Source organism: Dromiciops gliroides, chromosome 3, assembly GCF_019393635.1.
Source record: "Dromiciops gliroides isolate mDroGli1 chromosome 3, mDroGli1.pri, whole genome shotgun sequence".
Lineage (NCBI taxonomy): Eukaryota > Metazoa > Chordata > Mammalia > Microbiotheria > Microbiotheriidae > Dromiciops > Dromiciops gliroides.
The window spans coordinates 477212227-477229647 of record NC_057863.1 but is presented as its reverse complement, the minus strand read 5'-3'; the positions used below and the strand labels follow the sequence as shown (position 1 = coordinate 477229647).

The window sequence follows — 17421 nt, the reverse complement described above, 5'->3', positions numbered from 1 at the left end:
CGATTGCCAAGGGACTAGAGGAGACAGATTCGTACCCCGAGACTAAGACTGCAGGAATTGAGAACTCATCCCCTTCAGATCAGGGGCAAGAAGAAAGGGGAGGGACACAGGGTGGGAACCAGAGAGCAAAGGCTGAACAAGCTAGACTCCTATCCCCACGGGGGCTTTGGGTCTGCTGCAGGGCTCGCGCTTGGCTAGGGCGGTGGTGGGCTCTTTGAGGTACAGCGAGGGGCTCGGGGTGAAAAGCTAGCAATGGCCGTGGCAGGGTGTGTGCAGGCTGCCGACTGGAGCGGGGTGGAGGAGGGCCCCCAGCCGGCCCGGCCCAGCCTGACCTCCATCTCCTCTGGGGAGCTGCGGAGCCTGTGGACCTGTGACTGCGAGCTGGCCCTGCTGCCCCTACAGCAGCTGCTGCACATGCAGCCGGGCACCTTTCAGCTGCGAGGAGACCAGCTCCTGGTGCTGGGGCCTAGGCCTCAGGAGGCCCCACGTGGGGGCTTCAACGTCTTCTGCGACGGCTTCGTGCGCATGGACCGGCAACTCTACAGAGTCAGCAACTACTTAAAGAGGTGAGCGAGCGAGCCAGTCCCCACGCCCGCTTCGCGTCTGTATGTCCCCAGAATCCAGACCTCACCTGGTTTCCCTTGGACCTCGCACTCTCCTCTCTATTCACCCTTCTCAGCCATCGAGGCTGAGCCATCCCTACGCCCCTGAAGCTTCCCTACTTCCGGATTTCTTGCTTTGCCCAGCAGCGGCTGTGCATCTCTTTCCTCCCAATAAAAGCTCCTGTATTTTGCATTACATTTTCGCAGGTGCAGGTCCAAGTCCCTCGGGAGAGCACTAATTCTGTGGTTTGGAAAATGGGGTGGTAGGCGAGCTTGCACCGGGGCCTTATTCGTCCAAATTCCAAAACAAGTATACTCCTTGGCACTGGGTCTTTATCTAGGATTGCTGGAATCAAAAGGAGTGAGTTCCTTTAGGGGGAGTCTAGGCCGCTGAGAAATGCTTATCCTGGGGACAGGCCTGGGATGCACCACAGAAATCTAAACTGCCCAGGATTTGGCCCGAAGGGAGAAGCGATCAATTCGGATTCTGTAAACCAGGGCTCTCACGGGTAGCATATGACGGGGAATTTTGGTTCCACACTGAAGTTCTGGTTATTAGAGCTTACACAGGACTATACGCTGCACGTGGTAAATTCAAACATTATTAGGTCACTAGAAATTTATAATTTAAACAAACGACCAAGGACTGGCAATGAGAGGAGCAAGTTGGATAGACTCCTGAGTAAATAATGATCAGTAAATGAAAATGTGTTATTATTGTTCAGAAATAGCATGAAGGAGTAGACAGAGTTTTTTAAGACAGAAAGAGCCCCATTCTTGTCCTTGCCTCTGACAAATACTAGCAGTGTGAGCCTGGGTAAGTCACTTAATCTCTATTCTAGGCAACTCTCTAAATTGCAGAGAAGCTGCTGAATTAGCATTGGTAAAGGGTTTTCCTTTAGGGGAGGATGGGAACTAATGAAATCCAAGGTCCAATCCTTAACGGGATTAAAAGCAATAGCAGTATGAATGGTCAGTGAACTGTGGAATGAAAAATAAACTATGTCAGAATAGAATGGTGGAAGAAATTCATTGCAATTTAACAATAATTTATTGAGCACCTACTATGTGCCAGGCGCTGAGCAGACATAGGCAAAAAGGTCCATGTACTGAAAGGGCTTACATTCTATTGAGGAAAACTACATGTACAAAAATCAGTACATGCAAAATGTAAACAGAATAAATATAAAATGTGTACAGAATAACTGGGGGTTGGGAGATGGAGAGAAGACACTAACATCTAGGGGAATCAGGAAAGTCTCTTCTAGGAAATGGCACTGGAGCTGGGCCTTATGGGTGGCGTAGGATTCTGTGAAGAGGTCCGGAGGTATGAAAGGGAGGCAGAGGGCAGACTGTAAAAATATCAAACTTCCTTCCTTCCACTTAGGAAATTAATTTTTATTGAAAAGGAAGGATTTCAAAGTTCTAAACGACAGAAGGATCTGCGCTTGGTGAGCTGGCAACAGGAGAGCATGCTAAGCATAGGCTAGTAAAGGAAGAAAATTCAAGAGTAAGGTGAAGGGGATGCTGAGTTGGTTTGCATCTGTGCAATGAAAATAGGCCATGTTGGAATTCTGGTTTAGAAACAGTGAAGCTGCTTTCTTCAGAAATAGGAACAGGACCAGGATATGCATGAACTTTGGTTAGCCCCCTCTGTGTCCTGAGAGGGAATGACTACCTAACACTAACATGAGTCACTCTTATAGATCAATGAATGATTGTGTTGGCTCTTCTTACTGGAGAAATGTTTCCTGACATATAAACATTTTAATCACCGACCTGTCTCTTAGGGAATATTGTAATGATTAGTGCCTGCAAAAAGCTATGCATGTTCTCTCTGAAGAACCGACAATGTTAGTCTTTCAAAACAAGTTCTTCCTTCCCCTCCCCGCAGATATTTGTTATTTTGTCTCACTTCTGGTAAGGTTTTGTTTTTCAAAAATTTTCTTCCCAGCTTAGGAACGTCTAAATGCATGTACAAAACACGAGACATCCTCTTCTTTCTCCTCTTCCTTCTCCTCCTCCTCCTTCTCTTTCCCTTCTTCCTCCTCCTCCCTCCTCTCTTTCTATACTCTTCTTTCCCTTACCATTCATCCTTCCCTTCCTCTTCCTCCTCTTCCACTAATGCAAACCAGCATTGGCTCTGCATCTTATAGTCTTATAGCAGAGGTTTTGAACCTTGTTTATGTAATGAGCCCCTTTGGGAGTATGGTAAAACTTACCATCCCCTTCTCAGAATCATGTTTTTAAAACATAAAATGAAATTGGGCTACACAGGAAACCAATTATATTAAAATATAGATCCTAACACTAACATTTACAAGTTGACGGACACCTTGAAATCTATCTCCAGACCCCTGGGGGGTTTGTGGACCCCAAGTTAAGAACTTCTAGAGTTACCTGAGGCACTAAGTTAAGTGACTATCCCAGGGTACCATGGTCAGTGTGTGCCAGAGATAGGGCTTAAACACAGACATGTTTTCCTGACTCCATAACTGGCTGTCTCCAAAACAGTATCAACGTGGATACGTGACTTATCCAAGCTACATAAGATTGTTTGATTCTAAGGCTGAGCCAGAACCCAAGTCCTTTGCACTTAGTCCATGTTCTTTTGGCAATACCCAGTATTGTCCCCTCTAGCTTTAAGGGCATTGCTCGGAAAATACCAACAACTGCACCCTGGGCATTTAGCTTTTCTTTCCAAAATCTAAAAACATAGATACGGAGTTTCTTTGGCCAGGGCAGCTGTTGTAAAATCTGCCTAAAATATGGACAAAGTTCTACCATTTTTGTTGAATCAATTTAAAATTTCAACACCTTAACTTGCTTATGCTTAACTCTATTACAACCATGAGGTGTGGAAGAGTTATGCCATTGAGCTGGTCAGTAACATAATCAGGAATAAGAGAGCCAGAGAGCAGCTTCAGGCATGCAGTGAAAGCTCTAACAAAAAAGCTTTTAGTTGCTACAACCAACTCTACAGAGAGAAGTATAATCATTGAGAAGAGAGATAGAGACATACACAGAGACAGAAGAGAGACAGACAGAAACACAGAAACAGAAAGAGAGAGAGAAGTAATGGACATTCAGAATGGTGGGGAGTGGTAGGGGGTGGAGAGAGAGACAGAGAGACAGACAGAGACAGAATGCATTGAATACAAGTAGGACAAAAGTGACCATACAATAAAGAGTTGGAAAATTCACCTTTGAGCCTCCTCCCCCATCCAGTCTGTTTCCAATTTTTAAAAATTCTACTTCTGTAGCCTTTCTCATATTTGTCCCCTTCTTTCCACTTAAATGGCTACCACACTCATCAGGCCTTCATAACATGCACTATTGCAATAGCTTCTGGATTAGTTTCCTTAATTCCAATCTCTACCCTCTCCAACCCATTTTCCACATACCTGCTAAAAGTAATCCTCCTAAAAAACAAATCTGACCATGTCACTGTCCAGCTCAAGAAGCTTCAGAGGCTCCCTATTGCCTCTAGGGAAAATACAAACTTCTGTTTTTGACTTAAAGCTTTCTACAATTTGGCTCCACTCAATCTTTCTAGATTCATTACTCTGCTTCATGCACTCAGTGAGCCAGCCAGACTGGTCAAATTGCAATTCTTCCAATTCGGCATTCCATCTCCTGCTTTTACATAGGTTTGCAAAGGCTAGAATGTACAATAGTACACCTTCACCTCTTCAAATCTTTTGCTTCCTTCGAGGCTCAGCTCAGGAATGAACTCTTCTGCGAAGCCTTTCCTGATCCCTGTAGGTGAGGAGTACTTAACCTGGGATCCATGGATAGATTTCAGGGGGCCCATGAACCTAGATGGGAAAAGTTACCTCTTTCTTTTCAGTAACCTCTAACAGAAATTGAGCTTTCCATTAAGTTATTAAGGTAGGCAACAAATATCTTTCTGGGAAGGGTTCCATCACCAAACTTCCAGAGGGGTTCATGTCACACACACAAAAGAACTCTTGCTCTCTTACTCCTCAGATTACACTGTGATTATAGATCTGTATAAATGTTGCATCCTTCAGTAGAATGCCTTTAGGGTGGGGACTGTTTTATTTTTCATTTTGTCTTGTATGTCCAGCACTTGGCACAGTGGCCTGAACATGCTCAATGTTTGGTGATTGAATTGAACTTACTGAAAGTTGGTTTAAAAATAATCTAAAGAAATAAAACTATTCTCTAATTTAAAGCTTCCCTGGGATTTTGAAGAAGGACCTGTGTGACTTTCCCATTTACTTTGCTTTGTATTTATTTGGATACACTTATTGGTCCTGCTAGATTCTAAACTTCTGGAAGTTAGTGACCACCAAGTATACCCTTACTATATATTTGTTGAATCAGTGAATTTATGAATGAATGAAATGAATGCGTATGATAATGGCATGAACTGTTGGTGAATTTAGGTATGAAAATTGTACCTGATAGTGATGGGGTAATGAGGACCTAAAGTAGGGTGGAGAGAAAGATGTTGTGAAGGCAGAATTGATAAGACTAAAAAATGACTGTATAAATGGAAAGGATAATTTCAAATTTGTAAACCTAGGACTGGAAAAAGTAACAGTGCCCTCAAAAGTTAGAGGGAATTGTAGGGCAGCTAGGTGGTATAGTGGATAAAGCCCTGGCCCTGGATTCAGGAAGACCTGAGTTCAAATCTGGCCACAGACACTTGACACTAATTAGCTGTGTGACCTTGGGCAAGTCACTTAACCCTCATTGGTATGCAAAAACAAAAACAAACAAAAAAAGAATTGTTTTTAAAAAGTTAGAGGGAATTTAGGAAGAGGAGGTTTAATAGGAAAGATAATGAGTCCTATTTGGGGCACGTTGATTTTTTTCCTCTCGTTTTATTTTTTCTCAATTGCATGTAAATATTTTTAACTTTAATTTTTAAAAATTTTGAGCTCTCAATTCTCCCCCTCTTCTTCCTCCCCCTCATTGAGAAAGTAAGAAATTTATATAGATTATAAATGTGCAGTCATGTGAAACATATTAGCCATGTTGTAAAAGAAAACATAGACTAAAAAACCCAGGAAAATTAAAGTTGTTTTTTTCTTTTGAAAGTATGCTTTAATCTGCATTCAGACACCATCAGTTCTTTCTCAGGAGATGGATAGCATTTTGCATAAGTCCTTTGGAATTGTCTTGGATTGCTGTATTGCTGAGAATAGCTAAGTCATTCATAATTGATCACTGTACAACATTGCTGTTACTGTGTACAAGGTTCTCCTGGTTCTGCTCACTTCACTTGAGTGAATTGATTTTAATATGTCTGCAGGAAATATAGTTGGAAATGTCCATTTGGCAGTTAGAGACACAAAACTGGAGCTCAGAAGGGATTTAGGGATAGAGGTACACATGTGCTAGAGCTAATTATTGAACTCATGGGAACTAATGAGGTTGTCCAGAGAAGCTAGAAGAGGATATAGGACATATTCCTGGGGTACACCCACATGTTGGCCTTGGTGATAAGATGGGCCACTTTTTCATCAGAGACTGTAGCATAAGAGAAGAGGATGTAGAGTATTATCAAGCTGTCTTGAGATACAGACTAGAAGAGATAAGGGAATTCATGGGGAATGGGATAATTTTCTCAGAAAAGTATGAGGCATAGTCCTTTGCAGGGAGGGGAGTAAGTGAATGGTCTTGTGGTGGAGGGGGACTTGAATATAAACCATGTCATAAGATCATAGATTTAGAACTATAAAGCACCCTAGAAGCCATATAGTTCAACCACCTTATCTTACAGATGAGAAAACAGACCTAGGGATGTTAGGCTGAAGGTCATACAGGTAGTTGGTGTCAGAAGCAGGATCTGAGCCCAGTTAGGTCCTTTGATGTCAGAGTCAGAGGGTGCTCTATAGGGCAATAGAGCAGTCCATTAGCAAAGAATTGCCTTGCTGCAATGAGGACTCGATTGAGACTAGATACTGTGACTTCGTAGGGGCCCCTATCATCAGGGTTGTGAGATTTCCTCTAGTTCAACAGCATATGAATAAAAACAAGAAGGAAAATGGCAGGGCTGACTGGGTGTTGGGGTTTGGTAAAGAATGAGTCCTGGTAGCTTGATGGGGCACGGGATCTGAGAATAGAGAACAGTGTATATCTGAATTCTGGGGTCAAGATTAGGAACAGAGGAAAATGAAGCCAGAGCAGAAATAGTGGCTTGAGAAAGCAGAAATTTGAGGGATTAAAGGACTAGTGGTCATAGTTAGGATTAGAAATAGGTTGAGGGGGCAGCTAGGTGGCACAGTAGATAAAGCACCAGCCCTGGATTCAGGAGGATCTGAGTTCAAATCCAGCCTCAGACACCTGACACTTACTAGCTGTGTGACTTTGGGCAAGTCACTTAACCCTCATTGCCCAGCCAAAAAAGAAAGAAATAGGTTGAGGAGGAGTGAGGCACAAGGAGAAATAAAATGGTTGGAGGATACAGTCAGAGAGAGAAATGTGAGTTAGTAATGTCATTCATTATTAATTTATAAGAATCTAAATAAGCTCCACAAAGATAACAATTCCTCTTTTGTACCTTCTTTCTATGGGGTTATGACTTGAAGCCAGAAAGATCTGGGTTTGAGTTCTGCTTCTAACACTAGCTGTGTGAATCTGGGTAAATCGCTTAAACTTCAATTTCTTTATCTGTAAAATGGGGATACTAATAGCTCCTCCCTTGCAGAGTTGGTGAGAGATGATATATGTCAAGCATTTGGCAAACGTCAGATTTGTATATAAATATGAGCTATGATTCCTAACTTCTCAGGGTCATATGGAGTACATAGCAGTTTTATTTCTCTAGATTATCTTGAAGATGTCACAGAGCCTGGAAGAGACAGCCTTGAGGAGATGACCTTGTTAAATATTCCTCATTTGTTGGAATTATAATGAGGATCTCCTGTTTAATTCATCTGTATCTTTTAATCACTGTCTTGCCCAGGTGTTTTCCTGAAACCATGACAAGATGAAGCAGGAACTGATAAAAAGGGAAGTGGGGGGAGAAACTCCTGCCTTCTCATCCTCCAGATGTTACCTTATCACAGGCTTATAAGTCACCATCCCATTTTGTCTGGAGCCTCCCAAAGCACAGGCATATTTTTGGTCAATGGAACATATTACTATCAGCAAAGAGGTTAGGGTTGAGTACTTCTTTGGAAGACAGTTGGTGCTTGAAAGAGTGAACCTTCTTAGAGTTATTTAGCTCCTTGAAGGCAGGGAGGGACTAGGCCTGGTTTCATTTTTGCATTCCTAGTGCCTTGTTCTCTTGGTGTACATGATACGTTCCCTGTAGTGGTGGTGTTCACTGAGTACATCTGAACCACAGATTGAGAGAGCAGGAGTGATTTAAGTCAGGCCTATTTGCATTCCTTTTTACTAAGTGTAGATTTTAAAATTCACTCAAAGGAGTTCAACCTAACTATTGTAATAAAAAATATCCAAGGGATCTATTGACTAGGTATTGCTGCCAATCACTGAACTAACAAACAGGGATAGTTATCTGCAGATTGCATTTATACTCAGAGCACAAGCTCATCTGTATGAAAAGTCAGGAAGCCTAGAGTATCAACTTCAGCAACCTTATATAGAATGGGAATACATAAGCAGCATAGAAAAATGGAATTGCATAAAAAGCAAGAGGAAAAGATAAGGGTATACATGTCTGGAAACAAGTAACAGACAAGGGAGGATAAGGACGCCCACCAAGTAGTCAAAACAGGAGCTGTGGCTTCTTTATCATCCTTGATTTTGCAGGCAGTATGACCTTTGAGCTTCCAGGAACCATGTCTGAAAGCTCAAAATAGACACTGGGGCAATGTCCTGTTCTTAACATAATGATAGCAAGAAGTCAGAGCTGGAATTTCCTTCCCATCAGAGTCTTTCTCTTATCATAGCGTGGCAAGAGGCCTGAGCCACAGACAGAAATTCTCTCGTCACACTATCCACATGGGAAAAAACAAGTGGATGAAGGAAACAGTGTTCTGTGTGCTCTGGTAACACATATGCCAAAAAAGAATACCTATTATTTATTTACAATAGGTTGTGCATTTGGAGCTACAACCCATAATAGTTTTGTTCACCCAGTAAATCTTGAACAGACACCTCAGAAAGATGGGGAACTCTCCCCAGAGTTTAATAGTACTCCAGTAGTTGGCTGGCTGGCCTTTGAGAGATTGTGCAGTGCTTTTAATGACTCTAAGATATTCCCTAAAGCAAGCTTCTTCATTTGTATCCTTGATATTCTTCCAGGGATGCTGTATTTTTATAAGGCATGTAATTCCACAGTCCCAAAAGTATTACCCCAAAAGCAGTGGAAGGACACATGTTGGGTATTAGTAGGTTGTCACTAAAGGAGATTTGCTCAAGAGAATTGGTATAAAGGATGACAGAGGGCTGTATGGTTGGGCAAGAACTTGAGTGGATCATGTAGCAAAAGCAAGTGAAAGCTGATTAAAAGCCCATGTGGCCTATTGATGTTCACATGCTGTCAGTTGTAGCATGTCAGACAACCCTCTTGTGGAAGATTTATGAAAAGATACACATGAGACTTACACAGAATGGTAAGGTATAACCTGAAGGGTCAGTGTTGAACCTGACTTCCTAATCCCACCTCACTGTTACTCTGGAAGGAAGCAAGTATTTATTAAGTGCCTATTATGTGTACTGTGCTAAATTTGCAAATATGATCTCATTTGATACTCATGACAACCCTTCGAGGTGGGTGTTGTTATTATTCTCATTTCACAGTTGAGGAAATTGAGGTAGGCAGAGGTTAAGTGACTTGCCCAAGGTCAAACATCTAGTAAATGTTTGAGGTAGGATTTGAAGACTTGGGTCTTCAGGCCCAGTGCTCTATCCACTGTGCCAGTTGCTTCTAGACTCCAACTTGCCTAGACTCATTTTCTAATAGTTAGCATATCCTGGCTCCTCTTAACTCTCCCTACCTCTGTGATACTCAGTCCCTGACTATTGAAGAACAACTCCACTCCCCAACCCACTATCCATATTTAGTACCTTGTTCCCATCTACATTAACCCTACTTCCATGTCCCACTCCCTCCATCCATGTCCTATTCCAGATTTTACCCCTTCCAGTATAATCCATAATTCACAAACTTCCTTTCATCTTATACTACTTCCTCTCTTGCTCCTTTCATCTTTCGGCACTCATTGAGACCTGGCTTTTCCAGGATGTTTTTCCATCCCTGTTCACCCCCTTTTCCAGGACTGACTACAATTTACCTCCTATACTCCATCCCCTGCCTACTCATTGGTCATGATGGGGAATTGGAGTAATTCTTGCTCTTCATTGTCACTTCTGACTTTTCTTTCACTGACCTTTTTGGGGGTTTATTCCAACCAAATTTATCACCTAATTCTGATTCTGATAACTGTTATCTACCAACCTTCAGGACACTGGTCTTCCTTTCTCAGTGAAATCAATGTCTGACTCAGTCTCCCTATTCATCCCAACTCCTCCCTTCTTTCTAGGGGACTTGAACATACATATTTTTTCTTTATAAATTTTTATTTTTTAACATTCATGTTTTTTATTTTGAGTTCCAAATTATGCCCCTCCCTCCCAACCCTCGCCTACCCATTTGAGAAGCCAAGCAATATAATACCCATTATCCATGTGAAATCATGTAAAACATATTCCCATATTAGCCGTTCAACATATGTATTGATACTCCCTCAGATACCTAACATCCCAATTATTTAGCTTACTTAATTCCTATGACTGGCTTCTTCACTCTACTTGAGCTGCATGCTGGGGTAGTCATAGCCCTAATGTTGTCTACTATCCTATCCAGATTCTTTATCCTACTTACTGCAGCACTCTTCCAAACCTTCTCTCCTTTCTTCCAACCTCCCATGGCACCACTCCCCTAGCCATCATGGTTGAATGCATCATCTCATACTTCACAGAAAAATTAAAGCCATTTGCCAAGAGTTACATTTTCCTCCCTCCTCTTTACCTCATGTTCTCTGATTTCCCACTGTATCCTCCTTCATTCCAGTGTGTAGTGATGAGATGTCCCTTCTGTTTGCCAAGGCCAACTTATATCCACCCTTGATCTCATCCCTTCCCATCTTGTTCAACAAAATGCCTCCACTATCATCCCCATATTTTATTTTATCTTCAATTTTGTCTTATTTACTTGATCCTTTCCTGCTGCCTTAAAACATACCCAAGTTGCCCTCATTCTTAAAAACAACCTCCCCCTCAAAAAACCCCCACTTGATCTGACCTGTCCCTTCTAGCTATTGTCCTAAATTTCCCCTCCCCTTCTCTGCTAAGTTCCTTAAAAAAGTGATCTGTTCTCCCTGCCCCCACTTCCTCTCTTCTAAACTGCTCTGAAATCTGGCTTCTGGTCTCATCATTCAACTGAAACTTCCCTCTCCAAAGTTGCAATCTCTTAATTCCCATATCTAATAGCCTTTTCTCAGTTTTCACTTTTCTCTGACTGTATCATTTGATAGTGTTGACCACCTTCTTCTCCTGAGTATTTTCTCCTCCCTGGGTTTTCATAACTCTCTTCTCTCTTAATTCTCTCCTCCCTGTCTGACTGTTCCTTCTCAGTCTCCTTTGCTGGATCTTCATGTCACATTTAGGAACAGTAGCTGTTCCCTAAGGCTTTATCCTATGCCCTCTCCTCTTCTCTTAGAACATGATATCCCACAGGCATCTCAAAATCAACATGTTTAAAACAGAACTCCTTGTCTTTTCCCCAAAACACTCCCCTCTCCAAAATTCTCTGTTGCTCTTGAGGGCATCGCCATATTTCCAATCTTGAAGCATCACAACCTAGGTGTCATCCTCAACTCCTCACTTTCACGCACTCCATATATCCATCAGTTGCCAAACCTTGTAATTTCTAGCTCCAAGACATTTTCCCCATCTGTCTCCTTTTCGCCAGTCATGTAGCCACTACACTGAATCAGGCCCTCCTCACCTCTCACCTGAACTATGGCCTTCTAGTTGGACCAACTACTGGAAAAAGAAATGGCAAACCACTCCTGTATCTTTGCCAAGAAAACCCCAATTGGTGTCATGAAGAGTCAGACACGACTGAAATGACTAAATAAAAACAAAAAGACTCTATAATGTATTTCTCTCTCTTCTTAATGAAATCACAGACCCATTGAAGTAAGATTTTAATAAAAATATGGATTTTTCTTTCAAATTTAGTTTCTACTCACTTCAGTTCACCCTCAGCATAGCTACAAAGTGATTTTCTTAAAATATAGGTCTGATCATGCCCTATATTCAATGAACTCCAAAAGCTCCTTTTAATTTCAGGATCAAATATAAATTTCTCTATTTGGCATTTAAAGCTTTTTACAACCTGTGTCTTTCGTATTTTTCTAGTATTTTAAGACATTATTTCCCTCCACCTACTCTGTGATCCAGTATGACTGGCCTGTTTGCTAATACCTTCTAGTGATGCCACATCTCTTGTCTTTATGCCTTCAAACTGCCTATCCCCAGTACCTGGACTTCTCCCTTCCTCACTTGTGTCTCAAAAACCTTGACTTCCTTCCCCCAAGGCTCAGCTTGAACACTGTCTTCTGTAGCAGGACTTTCCTGGGTCCCCAGACTACTGCTGCCTTCTCTAAAGTCATCTTCCATCTACTCTGTAAGTATCTTTTATTTGCTTTTTTTGTGTACATGTTGTCTCCTCCATTAGAACGTAAGCTTCTTGAGGGCAAGGTCTATTTTTGCTTATTTATTTATTTTTTTTTACATTTCCAGTGCCTAACACAGTTCTTGACACATTGTAAGTTCTAAAAAAAACCACTTGTTGATTAATTGATTGATTAGTTACAATTTGTACCGTTGAATGTTATTATCCACATTAATGAAATCACAGATCCATTGAAGTCAGATTTAACAAAAATATGGATTTTTCTCTCAAATGAGAAATACATTATAGAGTTTCTTTGTTTGTGTTTAGTCATTTTTCAGTCATGTATGACTCTTCATGACACCATTTGGGGTTTTCTTGGCAAAGACATTGGAGTTTTTTGCCATTTCCTTCTCCAGCTCATTTTGCAGATAAGAAAACTAGTGCCTAAAATAATGATTGACATGTAGTAGGTGTTTAATAAATGTTTCTTGTTGTTGTCTTTGGACTCAAGAAAACCACAGAAAATTATAGCTCAGAAGTACTTTTGGACCAAGTTAAAAGAAACTTAAGAAAAGACATTTTAATGGGGCCTTCTCATCTTTGGCTCTTTGCTTTGTTCACTAATGATAGCTTCAGCAAATATGATAAATATTAAATACACGGAAGCAATATTTGCATTCTTAATTCAGAAATATTCACTGATTAAAGATTAAAGAATTAGTCCATAATGCAGTCAATTAATGCACATCTAAAATAACCTAAAGCATATAAATGCAGGAAGCTTAGATTGCTACAGGACTCACCTCTTCTGGTCTTCATTAATGACTTTTTTCTTAAAGGTCAAATTTCATTATAATGAACTCTAAGGGCTTGCTTACATGCTTTTGTTTCACCGTCATTTTATTGTGCTAAAAATTGGGCCATTGTGTAGGACTCAGAAACTTTGAACTAAAGAGATTTTTGTGAATTTGAGTGGTATTTAGATGGGTCTTGTGTTTGGTAGGGATTATGTAAGCTACTTCCAGTAAACTGTGATCTAGTGTTCTGTTAATTAGAATTCTCTATTAATAGGCTCAATAACAAGGCTATTTTCACTAAGGCCCTGAAAGACCCTGAAATGTTTTCTGAATCATCAAAGGAAGATCATTTTTTTATTTGTATTCTTTGAAAAATACTCTCTATTAACCAGACTATTTGATTAACGAGAATATGTCATTCCCTCTTAGACATTCCAGAAAAGAGATAAAATTCCATTTTCCATTGAATTGAGCTCCCAAATAGGGGAGACGTATCTTATTATACAATAAAATAAATTCCAATTGAGACACTTTCCATAAAATACTAGTGGAAAATGGATATTCTCCCAGTTCCTGATAATTTCTTCCTTGAGATTGACCATGTTTTATTCAGAAGAATAGGTTCAATGTTATCTTTTTCTTCTAAGCCATGTTCTCCTTACAGGGGGTCCTCCTTTTCTGAGTCCCCCCCCCAAGTTAGATAGGAGCACTAGTGAATATCACAGGTTGGGGGAAAAACTCCATGTATAGAATATTAGGTTCTTGAAGTATATCAAGGATTCATGAGGCCAGAGAATCCAACCATTTATACATGACATTGGGAAAAATGCACTCCCAACCAATTTACAGACTTTTGAGAATACAGGAGCTTCATAAGATGGAGATCTCTTTTCTTTCAAAGGTCTGATTGAATGGAAATCAGGAAGTATTTAAGGATTGCTAAGGGTCAAGTTTAAATGCACAACAAACATTGTGAAAATCAAGAAAAACATATTAATGGAATAGAAATTTGAGGAAAGAGGGATATTTTTAAACTAGATTGGAAAATATGGTAGCAGGGGCAACCTTGTTCTGACGTGGGGACTGATTTTTCTCTGCTCCATTGACCCATAGGCCTATCTCATAGCAGTCTGTGAGAGCGGTGTGGCCAAACAATTACCCTAATGTGCAACCTTTGACCTGTAGGCTCTCCTATAGGGGAGCCATCTCTTCACACAAGAGCTGAGGGCTATGATTTTCATGTCAAACCCTGTAAAGGCAGCTAACAAGAGACAAATCATTCCAAGCTTTCTCTGCCCATGTTTACACGTGGGGAACAAATTGGCTGCATCACGGCCAAGGAGAGCCAGTGTTGTTGGCCATAACCAGCCCAATCCATGTAGCCATATGCACTGCAGTTGGATCAGCCATATGGGGAACTCCCTCAGTGGGCTGGGATGCATGTTGGCCAACCATGCCCATGAATGTGTAGGGGAACGGCCTGTTTGGTTCCAAGTATATATTGCTTATTTAAGGAATCATGTGCAGAATAAAAACTATAGACCTTTAGATAGGCTATAGAGGGAGCTGGGTGGTGTACTGGGGACAGTGAAGAACTTGGGAGTCAGGAAGACCCGAGTGTGAATACTGCCTCACTCACTAACTATGTGACTCTGGTCAAGCCACTTAACCTCTCTTATCCTCAGTTGCCCCATCTGTAAAAATGCTGATAATAATAGCACCCTACCTTACACGTTAGTTGTGAAGATTAAATGAGATCATGTGTGTAAAGTGCTTTGTAAACCTTAGAGGTATATAAATGATAGCTATTCTTATATAAGCAATCCATTCTTGGACCTGTCCTGTTCAATATCTTCATCAATGATGTGGATTAGTGAATAAATGAATAAGCCTTTCTAAGTGATGAGAATACAAATACAAAGAGAGAGAAAATCCCTATCTTCAAGGTACTGAAATTTCAATATGGGAAAACAGTACACGTAGACAGACAGGGAGGAGGGTTTGTCAGGGAAGGATACTTTGATCTGGGGAGTTGAAGAATTGATGAGTTGATGTATGTTTCCGAATTGGTACTATACCGATTTGATGAATGAAAACAAATGTCACAGTTCTCCAATTTAAAGGTGACAGAAAAGCTATCACGAACACAGGTATGCCCTGTTTAACATCATTCATTGGTTCCATGAAAACATGACAAAGTATCAGGCATGAGGGGACAGTTTATTCCATTGGAACAGAACCTATCTGGTTGGAAGGGAACCCTCTCAGTAGGAATACTGAAACCCATAGGATATAGGCCAGAGTGGGAGAGGAAGGGATTGCTGGTTCCATCAAGGTAGCCTGAGGAGTTGCAGTGGGTTTTGGTTAGCCAAATTATAGTGCAGCGATGTTGGTTTCATGAGAGGATGGGAACAAGAGTTTCTCAGGATAAATAGCTTGTATGGGTTGAGATTTTTGGATGGGTTGATGAGATCAAAGATCTATCCAAGGATGAAAGTGTTGGTGATAGTAAAGGCAATGAGTGCGCTTATAACCTGGATAACAGAAAAGCAGTTGCCAAGTGGCCCTCTTGGTTCCTGAGTTGTTTCAGTCGTGTTTGACTCTTCATGACCGCATTTGGGGTTTCTTGGCAAAGATACTGGAGTGGTTTGTCATTTTCTTCTCCAGTTCATTTTACAGATGAAGAAACTGAGGCAAATAGTGGTAAGTGAGTTGCCCAGGATCACACACCTAGTAAGTGTCTGCAGCCAGATTTGAACTCAGAAGGATGAGTCTTCTTGATTCCAGGCCTGGCATTCTATTTACTGGGCTACCTAGCTGCCCCCAGCTTTTCTCAGCCACTCTTTTCCCCCTAGAATGGAGTGGCATCAAGCTCCATTTATTGTACCAGACAGAATCTACTCCTGAAAATCCCCCCATCCATGCTTTCTGTTATACACTTTCTTTGGTACTACAGTAAGCATGACCTTTCTCTTCAATTCTCTTTTTCTAAGGATCTGGATTCTTAGGCACTTTTACGTCAAGGCTGCTTGCATGCCTAGCACCTTTCTCTGAACCCCAATAGTTTCTCTACTTTCTTGGCTCCCTTAAATTCTCCCTGATTAGCTATAGTCAGGCCCCACCCCAGCATTCAGGGGCAAGAATTGTGCTTATGGGAATGACTACAACCGTACCTCTTTTTCTCCAACCTTATGACAGCCTGCCCCTTTAAAAACAAAACAAAACTAAGAATCAAGATTTTACAAGAACTTAACAGGTTGATATGATGGGCTCAAATGAACAAAAATATATGCAAAGTGGATACTTCTGTACCTGGGTTAAACCCCAGTTGTAGAAAACAATATGGGGAAACATCTGGATTAATAACTACTTTATGTGAAAATGCATGTGTATGTATGCACCCCCCCCACCTCACACTTACACCCTCCCCCAATCTCTCACACTCACAGACCTTCATCCCTACACATCCTTCACCCTTGCCTTACACAATCCACCATCACCAAAACTATTTATAGGTTTTAGTTGACCACATTGACTATGGACTTAATTTATGCTTCATATAGGTTATGTGGCACTTGGGACAATGAGTGCAATCTTAGGTTAGAAATATTCAGCACCCACTCTGCTTGGCACTGGGCTAAACACTTTACATATAAGATTCCATTTGATCGTCACAACCCTGGGAGGTGGGTGCTATTATTATCCCCATTTTACATTTGAGAAAATTGGGGCAAACAGAGGTTAAATGATTTGCTTAGGGTCATACAGCTAGTGTAGTTCTGAGGCTAGATTTGAATTAAGGTGTTCCTGACTCTAGACCCTGTACCACCTATTCATTTTTTCACTAATCTACTAGACTACAACACTCATCTTAATAAATTCCAGTGATTTCCCATAACTTTTAGGATCAAATGCTAACTCTTCTGTTTGGCATTTAAAGTCCTTCACAACCTCATTCCTATCTACATATATAGACTTATTCATGAACTCTGTGGTCCAGCATTCTATCTCCCATCTCCACCCTTTTCCACAGGCTGTTCCCCATGCCTGGAATGCATTTCCTCCTCACCTCCTATGCTTAAAATCCTTGGTTTCCCCCCAAGCTCAGCTGTAGCCCCAGATCCTTCATGAAGCATGTCCTGATCCCTTTCTCCCCCATTCCGACTTCCTTCTCTTCCAGTTACCTTGTATTATTCTGCATATGCCAAAATGTGTACCTGTTGTTTCTCCCTATAAAGTAAATATATTAGATGAGAGACTTTAATATTTTTCCTGGTATCCTCAGTGCCTAGCATAGTGCCTGGCACATCATGGGTGTTTAATAAATGTTTGTTATTTGATTGATTGATGGAATGATCTACTGTATTTTGCATTAAAGTTTTTTTTTTTATCT

At 41.0% G+C, this 17421-nt stretch overlaps 1 protein-coding gene across 1 annotated transcript in view; it reads left to right on the top strand.

The window, feature by feature from the left end:
* The first annotated feature begins 252 nt into the window (after positions 1 to 252).
* The window catches only part of MEDAG (mesenteric estrogen dependent adipogenesis), a 32064-nt gene continuing 14895 nt past the window's right edge, over positions 253 to 17421 (top strand). Inside the window, exon 1 of the mRNA XM_043996749.1 lies at positions 253 to 566. Coding sequence (XP_043852684.1) covers positions 253 to 566 — 314 coding nt within the window. The remainder of the gene's footprint in view (positions 567 to 17421) is intronic.